General features: G+C 40.1%; 1 protein-coding gene across 1 annotated transcript; it reads left to right on the top strand.

Moving 5' to 3' along the window:
• Positions 1–317: 317 nt before the first annotated feature.
• On the top strand, positions 318–1,739 carry LOC103745838 (ubiquitin-conjugating enzyme E2 D3). The gene has a single exon (XM_008847854.3). The coding sequence runs from the start codon at positions 560–562 to the stop codon at positions 914–916; it is 357 nt and encodes a 118-aa protein (XP_008846076.1). The 5' UTR covers positions 318–559; the 3' UTR covers positions 917–1,739.
• The last annotated feature ends 8,403 nt before the right edge of the window (positions 1,740–10,142 follow it).

The raw sequence follows: 10,142 nt of genomic DNA, 5'->3' as shown, positions 1-10,142 counted from the left end.
GGAGGTCAGAAGAGGGCGTTGGATTCCCCTGGAACTGGAGTTAAGGACGGTTCAAAGCTGCCATGTGGATGCTGGGAATCGAACCTGGGTCCTCTGCAAAAGCAGTCAGTGCTCTTCACTGCAGAGCCATCTCTCCAGCCCCAATCTTAATTATTTCTTACCAGAACTATACAGAATGAGCTAGGGATCTGGCCATCCCCATTTGACGTGATAAATCAGAGGCAATTTGAAGCAAATCTGGGATTCCAATTTAATTAAAATTATTCTATCTTGGAGCCCCGTAGGGCTGGGGAGGTACGGGAGGAGGCCGAGGCCACAGCTCGAGGGAGGCCCTGGCCCTCTGCGCCTGTTCTGGCAGAGCCGGTGTGAGACGGAGAGAAAGAATCCTTCCCTGTCGCCTGGATAATCAAGTTTTGGCCGGACCTTTGACTACACATCGCGATAGTGAGGAGCCAGGCGAAAAGCACAGACTAAGGTGCTGAAACGGATTAATAAGGAGCTTAGTGATTTGGCCCGTGACCCTCCAGCACAATGTTCTGCAGGTCCAGTTGGAGATGATATGTTTCATTGGCAAGCCACAATTATGGGACCTAATGACAGCCCATATCAAGGTGGTGTATTCTTTTTGACAATTCATTTTCCTACAGACTACCCCTTCAAACCACCTAAGGTTGCATTTACAACAAGAATTTATCACCCAAATATTAACAGTAATGGCAGCATTTGTCTTGATATTCTAAGATCACAGTGGTCTCCTGCTTTAACTATTTCTAAAGTTCTTTTATCCATTTGTTCACTGCTATGTGATCCAAACCCCGATGACCCCCTAGTGCCAGAGATTGCACGGATCTATAAAACAGACAGAGATAAGTACAACAGAATATCTCGGGAATGGACTCGGAAGTATGCCATGTGATGCTACCTTAAAGTCAGAATAACCTGCATTATAGCTGGAATAAACTTTAAATTACTGTTCCTTTTTTGATTTTCTTATCCGCTGCTCCCCTATCAGACCTCATCTTTTTTTAATTTTATTTTTTGTTTACCCCCTCCATTCATTCACATGCTCATCTGAGAAGACTTAAGTTCTTCCAGCTTTGGACAATAACTGCTTTTAGAAAACTGTAAAGTAGTTACAAGAGAACAGTTGCCCAAGATTCAGAAATTTTTTAAAACTGGAGCATGTGTATTATGTGGCCAATGTCTTGACTCTAATTTGGTTATGAGACTAAACCATTCCTCACTGCTCTAACGTGCTGAAGAAACCATCTGAGGGGAAGGGAGGTGGATGCTCAGCTGTCACAGCACAGGAAGCAGCACTGTTCTAGCAGCATCCATTCTTGTTTGAGCCTTCCGCTGTTAGAGATCTGAGGTTACATGATATACTTTATGCTCATAACTAATGTGGCTGGAGAACTGGTGTTGAATTTATAGCATCAGCAGAACAGAAAATGTGATGTATTTTATGCATGTCAATAAAGGAATGACCTGTTCTTGTTCTACAGAGAATGGAAATTGGAAGTCAACACCCTTTGTATTCCAAAATAGGGTCTCAAAACATTTTGTAATTTTCATTTAAATTGTTAGGAAGCTTGGAGCTATTAGTTAATCTATCTTCCAATACACTGTTTAATATAGCACTGAATAAATGATGCAAGTTGTCAATGGATGAGTGATCAACTAATAGCTCTGCTAGTAATTGATTTATTTTTCTTCAATAAAGTTGCATAAACCAATGAGTTAGCTGCCTGGATTAATCAGTATGGGAAACAATCTTTTGTAAATGCAAAGCTGTTTTTGTATATACTGTTGGGATTTGCTTCATTGTTTGACATCAAATGATGATGTAAAATTCAAGAGTGAATATATTGCCATGTTCAGTTAAAGTGCACAGTCTGTTACAGGTTGACACATTGCTTGACCTGATTTATGCAGAATTAATAAGCTATTCAAATAGTGTAGCTTTATTATGCTGCACACGATACTGGCAACCCTAGAGTTCATAAAAGGACTTGGGACCCAGCAGTTTTGAAACGTGTATATGGAGTTTAAATTTTTTATTTTCCAGGTGCATCCCCTTCTAACTAAAATTTCTCTTCATCTTGTACACTTAACAACTGAAAAAAAATATATATATAACTTGGGAGTAATAATGGGTCAAAATTTACAAAATAAAGTACTGTTTTGGTGTGGGAGTTGTCATAAGGCTGTGTTGAAGTGACTTAACTGTGGGATATTGACTATCCATTGAAATGGGTTTGTTCAGCCAATTACATTAATGAGCATTTAAATGCAACAAATATCATTTCAGGTGACTTAACATGAATGAATAAAAGTCAATGCTATTGGAAAAAAAAAATTATTCTATCTTAGGTTTAGTTTTTCTTACAGGAGCATGAGGAAAGACAGTAAAAATTATATTTTTATTTTAAAACTTCAATTTTTAAGTCAGCTAGTTCAATATATATGTTTGAAATATTTTTCAGTCATTGAAATTAGGTGTTACTTAAGAATGGCACAAAATAACATTCTAACTTACTGTGAACCAATTTCTGTATTATTTGGTTTTAGTTTTAGCCAAACACATGACATTTCTCACCTGTACCAACTAGAATTTTCATGTACTGGGAAGGGAAGAGAAACCTCAGAGAACAGTCAAGGGTAAATCACCCCAGAGACTCAAGAATGTGCTACAATTCAAATTCAGGTGTGCTTAGGACTTTAAAAGTCCTCAGAGAGTTTACAACTTGGTAATATATGTAAAATTGAATCCTACAGACCCTGTTTTCTTGGTTTTGGAAGGAAAAAGAAAAACTACATAGTACATTTCCCTTCTCATTTTAAAGGGGAATGAACAAGTCTATGGTCCTATGTCAGGCATCTTTGTGCATGGTGCTTGTGGGCAGCCACTTGTTGGGTAGGGGGCAAGTAGCTGCCTAGGACACCTGCATGTGCCAAGCACTGTGAAGGCATGTGAACATTTATGGGTGTTTGAAAAGATGTCAATGTGTGCAGGAGAAAAAAGTGGAAGCAGAAACCAGTAGTCCAGCTTTCTGACCCAGAGGGTGTCTTTGAGCAAGTCACTTGAGGGCTTGGTGCCTTAGGTTTTCATCAGGAAGTAGAAAGAATACTTAGTTTAATGTTAGTCACAGGATTATCTGAGAAAATACAAATATTTTTAGACTGGAAAATGGGGTTAATTAATGTTTTGGTGATAAGAAAAACTGTAGACATTTTATCCATTATCCAAATTTCCATTAAGAGACTACTGTTTGGTAGACCAAGTTCTAGGCATGATGCTACAAGGGTGCTACCGGGGAAGGCAGATAGTGACTAGCCAGGAATATATATTTATATATTATATATAATCAAAATTATATAAATTCTTTGACTAAGCAGCAATCCCCCCACAAAGTTGCAGCTTTAACTACCAAGTATTTATTATCTAGTACAACTTTAGTGGGTCAAGAACCTGGGAGAGGCTTAGCTGGCATTTGAAGCCAGGATGAATCATTGAACAGAGACACAAAACAAGGTAGAAGACATGCTGTCTTTTCTAACCTGACCAAGAAGTGGCATGCCATCACTCCTTTCTTCTAATGGCCAGCTTGGCACATCGTGAAAAGCAACCACAAAAGGTCATGAATACTGGAAGATGTGGATCAGAAAGGGTGATCTTAGGGACAGGCTATCTGTGCTATAATACAAAAAGTGCTGCAAAAGTAATAAATAATCGTGACACAGTGGCAAAGGGGTGGGGCCTAACAGGCTCTTTAGGAAACGGACTCATTCCTAAACTCACCCTAAAAGGAGAGGAGCTGTCCTAGAAAGACCCAGAGAAGTTTAGACTTGCGATAAGGCTCTCTGGAATCAGTAGATACAAAGGCTCCAAGAAGAAAGAGGTTAGGGCTTTCTAGGACTTTGCAGGAAGATGCTTTGGATGAACATTGGTGAGGGAGAGAGGGTACTTGAGATATTGGAAGTTCAGGCAGGGCCAGATCATAAGGGCCATGCAGTCATTATACTGTTTTCACCTTTCCAAAGGGTAGCAAGAAGCTATTAAAAGACTACAGAGCACATAGGCATAACTTACATTTTAAAAAGATCTTTCTGCCCACTTTTCCAGACAGGATAGAAGAAGAGCAGGAATAGAAGTAAAAAGAGAAATAGGTAGACCAGTTTAGAAGCTCTTTTAATAGCCCACAGCCCAGGAAAGAGAGGGTGTGGCCAGGTACAGGTACAGCTTGGTCTTGCAGATGAAGCACTGCATGAAAATTAGACCTGGAGAAGGAACTTTCAAGATGCATTGGTCTGAAGTGACTTTTTATGTGGGTGTGAGAATGTGTATGGTAGAGGTAGGGTCAAGAATAATTCTTAACTTCATTCTCAGGCGATTATCTACTCATTCAGATGGAGAACAGTGAAAGGCTAGAGAAGATTTCACTGGGGTAAATAGAAAGTTAGTGGACTGGAGATGATGAAAATCAAGAACACCTTTTTGGTCATGGTAGCTTTGAAGTAGCTGTGAAATACAATTACTGAGAAGGCAATTCTGTATATTAGACTTGAGCTCTCAAATATGTATCTATGAATTTGAGAACTACTAGAAAAAATATATTTAAAGCCATGTACCTACCCAATTATATCTTCTAAGGAGGATATAGACAGAGTAGCAAAAGGCCCAGGGAATGCTGACTATTCTGAGAATAAATAGATGACTTCAGCTATCACCACCATCACTTCATCCTTCCTGTCAATGCCAAGAACATGCATCAAAGAGAGAACAAAATAAAGAACCAAAGAATGAAAGGCAAAGAATACAGCCCCCAGAGGAGGAGCTTGTGGGGACAGAAGCGAGTAGAAGTGATGAGGGTGGAGGAGACACAGAGCCATTGACTGTGTTAGACGTTCTCTGAGTTTATTTGCAAAGAGGTGGTTGATAACGACAAGATAGCTTTTTGGAAATTATTGATGAAATCATAATGAATGAAAAAGTGAATGAGGCACGGGGAGAAGGACATAGGTTAGGTAGGCATCTCTTTTAGAACATATTCTGTAAAAGGAAATGGAGGATACAGAAAGAAGTTTTGTGTGTTGAGTGTGTGTGTGTGTGTGTGTATGTGTGTGTGTGTGTATGTATCTTAAGAGAGAGAGACCCTTAATGTAGGAGAGAAAGAAAAAGCCAAAGGCAACAGAAGATGAAACTTGGATAATACACAAGGGTCCAAGTAAATGTTAGAAAGAATAGTTTAAACTTGTAACTTCTCTTGTTTCCCCATGCCCACCGCCAACAAAATTTAAAACATTAAATGGGGACAGATTTATTTAGGATATGATATTTCTCTTTGTTTGATTTGTAATTTTTTTCCCTAGCAAGCTGAGTTTTTCATGGTCAGTCTGACTCACGCTTGGACTGGTCATATTGAAATATAACCAGCTGGGTGTAGGATGATACTTTCTACACAGTATCAAGGACTCATGACAATCCACAGGGAGGATTGAAGGGACCATCTAGACAGGAAACAAATAGGATCTCTTTGGTTTAATGCCAGCTGATGCTTGTAGCAAAATGCAGCAAGAGGAGAGTGGGAATGTGTTTAAATGGACTGGGGATGCTCAGGGTTCTGCCATGTTGCCAATGTCCTTGCTCCTCTGTACTGTACCATTCCAAGGTATTGAGAGAATTGCCTCTATAGCTATTTGATGCTCCGATGTTTTCCCTCTCTTTCCCTTCTTTGGGTTCCCCTCCCTGAGTCACACCCCTCTTTCTTCTTTCTTTGATGCATGTTCTTGGCACTTAGAGGAAGGACGGAGTGACAGTGCTGACGGCTGAAGTCATCTATTTATACCCAGAATAAGCACAGAATAGGCAAGAGATTGCGCAAATTAACATGAATTTTGCATCCAAAAATACTTTGGCTTTAAAAGAGGGGGTGGGTTGTTGTTCTGAGTCTTGACTTTCCCTTGGCTTGCCCTGACTTTCCTGTGGTCAATGGGCAGGATGCTAACTTCTATTGGAGCCTAGGCATGGCGAAAGACATTTATTATCTTATTTAATCCTCTGCCAAAATTCTGAGAGGTAAGTATTATTATGCTTGTATTACTATTGCAAAGAATCGTCTCTTGGCATGTTGATGCACACCTGCCTGTGAGTACTCAGTGACTGGGCCAGGAAGATCAAGAGGTTGAGGCCAGCCTGGGCTACATAGTGAATTCCAAGTCAACTTGAGGTGTATCCCATGGCAAGAACCCCCTGACTTAGAAAAAAAGCAAAAAAAAAAAAAAAAAAAAAAAAAAAAAAAAAGGATTATTTTGATATATCACAGTGAAAGATTTATCGTCCTCTTTTTTTTTTTTTTTTTTTTTTTTTTTTTAAAAAAAAAAAAAAAAAAAAAAAAAAAAAAAAGAAAGAAAGAAAGGAAAGAGGAGGAGGAAGAGGAGGAAAAAAAGATAAGTAACATATTTTAAGTAACATTGTATTTCTTAATTTTTACATATCTCTTTTTCCATATGTCTCTTTTTTGTGACAAATGTAAGATGGTGCTAGGCAGAATCAAGAAGGGTCATCAAAATGCAGGATGATTTGGACATTTAAAACGGTTGTGACTTTGGACCCAAGCCTATCAGTCTAGCAGTGACTTAGATCCTGTAGGTCCCTCTCTTTCTCCTTTGTTCCTTTTTCTTTACTTCTATTAATCTATGCTGAATCAAAGAAAAAAAATAACAACAGGAAAAAGAGTAACTTAGGCCAGGGCCCGCACTCCAAGCACCTGGCTTTTAGTTTCTGCCAGTGTCCTCATGCACTGCACAGATTCACAGGCCTTTCCCTCTTGTTAAATCCTTCTTTAGCAAAAGAGGTAGATAAGCTCATTCTCAGAGGGGTGCTAATTGGACAATAGTCCTGGTGGGAAGAAAAGATTTTAACTAGAGCAATCGTAGCTCTGGAGAAAGAACTCTTGTAATCAGTGGACAACAGAGATTCAGTTTCACCTGGAAAGCTCTCTGGTGGCTCTGGTGTGTCTTCAACACCTTTAAGGTTGCAAGGGTGGCCTCAGGGGGGAACAGGCCAGTTCGGAAGTGACAGGACATACCAACTGAAGCCTTCTGCCTTTCATCTACCTTCAGTTTATATTCTGAGATCTTCAGGGTTTTTTCTGTCATTTGGTTTAACACACATCACTGGTAATCAGACAGTGATTTGAGTAATTCAACTATTGCTTTGAAAGTAAGCTTTATACTTTCTGGTTTCTGGTACTTTTTAAAAAAAAAACATTTGGGACTGTATAACTTTATAGAAGTGTGGTCTTATAAATTGTGCTTGCCAAGCAAGATGTGTCCACTGGTACAACTGTGACATGGCTGTTATGGAGGTAAATAACCACTTTATGAAGGGATGTAAGACCCACTCCACAGGAAGAAATTAACGCCTGGTACTATAAACCTGGCCAAAATCCCATGACTGGAAAAGTCATAGGCCCTAGTGCGGAGGAACCTACTACTATTATTTTGTTAAGTGGACATGTTGTCTATCTGCCTTCTAAATATTTATGTTTATACCCGTAGATTAGTGCTGTTCTCAGCTTCGGTCAGAGAAGTGTCCTTTTGCATTAGGCAACAGTTAATGCAGAGGGATTCAAGACTCAAAGTGCTGAGAATAAGAAATGACTGCTGAGTGCTCATGCCTAAATGGGATATCTATATCAGACATCTCCCACCCTCTGACCCAAGGTTCAGAGAATGCCATGAAAGAGAGAGGTATGAATGTAGGAGATGGAGGATGGAAAGGGGGGCTGTGAAATTCTGTCTTCTGGACATGGCATGGCTGTTGCACTTATGAACCTATAGCAGCTGTGATTACTGTACAAGACCGTCACAAAATCAACCTGTCAGCCTGGATGGGAAGGAGCACATGAGGCATACCCCTACCTGAGGAGATATTGGTAGTTAATGGCTGCTGGAGAAGGAAGAGTCATTCTTTTTAGGGGTATAGCTACTGGGAAGTTGCCCATGATCCAGTAAACAGCCCCACAGCCATGTGCATTTGGCCAGCACTAACTGGACTCAGGTTATCAAAGGAAAACCATGAAAGCAGTAGGGAGATGTGTTGGGAAGAAAGGTTCCAGGTTCCAGACAGAGCGGGAGGGGGTTAAACAATGGGAATGAGGGTTGGACAGGTAGATCAGTGGTTTAGAGCACTTGTTGCTCCTTCAGAGGACATGGTTTGGTTTTCAGTTTTTATTTTGAGATAGATTCCTTGAACCTGAAAGCCTTCTGTCTCAGGATTCTGAGTAGCTAAGCTTTTAGGCTGGCACCACCCTGTCTGGCTTATTCTTTTTCACACTGTTTTCCATAGTGTATCAGTGTCATAGATTATTTGAACATCCCTGCAGTGTTATATTGTTCTGGCTTGGTTTCTTTGTTATTGTGATAAACACTATGACCAAAAGTAACTTGGTGAAGAAAGTTTATTTGACTTAAAGTTTTCAGTCCATCATCAAGAAAAGCCAAGATAGAAACTTAAGGCACGAACCTGGAGGCCGGAACTGAAGCAGATACCTTAGAGGAACAATGCTTACTGACTTTCTTACTACCATGGCTTGCTGAGCTACCTTTCTTATACAGACTACACCCATCTGCCCAGGGATGGCATCATCCACAAGTAGACTGGACCCCCCAATTGTGAAAATGCCTCATACACACAACTGCATGTCAATCCTGTGGAGGTAATTTCTCATTTGAAGTTTTCTCTTCCCGGGTGATTCTAGTTTGTGTCAGGTTGACAAAAACTAACTAGCATATATACATGATCAGTCAATTGTAGAGTTCTCTCTCCCAGGGTTGTAACTTCTGTTATAATCAACATCCTCAAACCAATCAGAAAAAGAAAATCACGGCACAACTGGGCAAAAGTTGTAAGTGATTATTCACAGACTAGGAACTGAATAAGTTCAAACCTAAATGAGTAGACACTCATCACTCCAGGATCAAAGACATGCAGGTGGAAGCAGTTTACTACATTGCTTTATTTATTAGATTGAAAAAAGGCAAAGGATGGTCAATACCCAGTGTGGTAAATAAAGATCAGGAAAGTTGACACCTTCCTATCCATTTGTTTGAAGTGTATGTTATAACTATAAAAAATAATGACTGTTCATGCTCTTGACCTGTCTGGAATTCCAGCTAACAGAAACACCAAATAAAGTTCTTCAAGTGTGGAGGTGCATGCCTTTAATCCCAGCACTTGGAAGGCAGAGCCATGTGGATCTCTATGAGTTCAAGGCCAGCCTGCTCTACATAGTGAGTTCCAGGCCAGCTGGGGCTACAGAGAGACCCTGTCTCAAAATGTTAAGGATGTTTCCTGTCTCTTGTGATTTGAATTTGAAATCTCCCAGAAGCTCAAGTTTGAAAACTTGGTCCTCAGTGTATGGACTGTTTTTAAGGCTCAGAGCCATTATTAGGAGACGAAGAACGACTGGCAGAAGTAGGGTTCTGGAGAAAAGTCTTTGTAAGGTATAGCTTGCCCCTGGTTTCGGCCATATTCTCTCTGTTTCCTGTCTGAGCCATGTGAGCAGCTGCTACCTCATCTTCCTGCTGCCTCTGGACCACTCTGCTATGCCTTCTCTGTTATTCTAGACCAAAATTGCTCTAAGACTATGAGCCAAAAAAAGCCCCTCTTTTGTGAAGTTGTTTCTGTGAGGTATTAAAGCACAACACTGAAAAGTAATTAGCAACATACCATGTCCAGCTGACCTTCAGGTTCAGCAATTTTCATTTTACTCCCATGCTCACAATACAGAAGCCCACAAATTGATTCTTTTGTAAGTCTTACCACAGTATAGGTTTGCATAAGTGCTCAGTACATTTTTACTGTCCCTTTTATTGAATGAACTGGAGATAGGAATTAAAGTAACAACAATAGTAAAACCAACATAGAAAAATAGAAGACTAACCTACCATGCAAAGACCTCAGTGAATGTTCATGGAGTATCCATGAGCATGAGTTCTATACAGATGTCCCACTCTCTTAAGAAATATAAGCCCTCCTAAAGGTGGTGAAGCCATGTGTTTCTCTGGCTACAAGGCAGCTTACTGTGGTTATGGAGAGAATGTTAAACAAGAGGCAAACTCCCTTCAAGGATGGT

This window comes from Nannospalax galili, unplaced genomic scaffold, assembly GCF_000622305.1.
Source record: "Nannospalax galili isolate Female #2095 unplaced genomic scaffold, S.galili_v1.0 scaffold183, whole genome shotgun sequence".
In the NCBI taxonomy this organism is placed as follows: Eukaryota; Metazoa; Chordata; class Mammalia; order Rodentia; family Spalacidae; genus Nannospalax; species Nannospalax galili.
Note: the sequence above shows the minus strand (reverse complement) of the source record. Positions and strands in the feature narration are given on the sequence as shown.

Bases quoted from the DNA above. Each gene is read 5' to 3' on its own strand.
- LOC103745838 (XM_008847854.3), top strand. From the start codon at position 560: ATGTTTCATTGGCAAGCCACAATTATGGGACCTAATGACAGCCCATAT.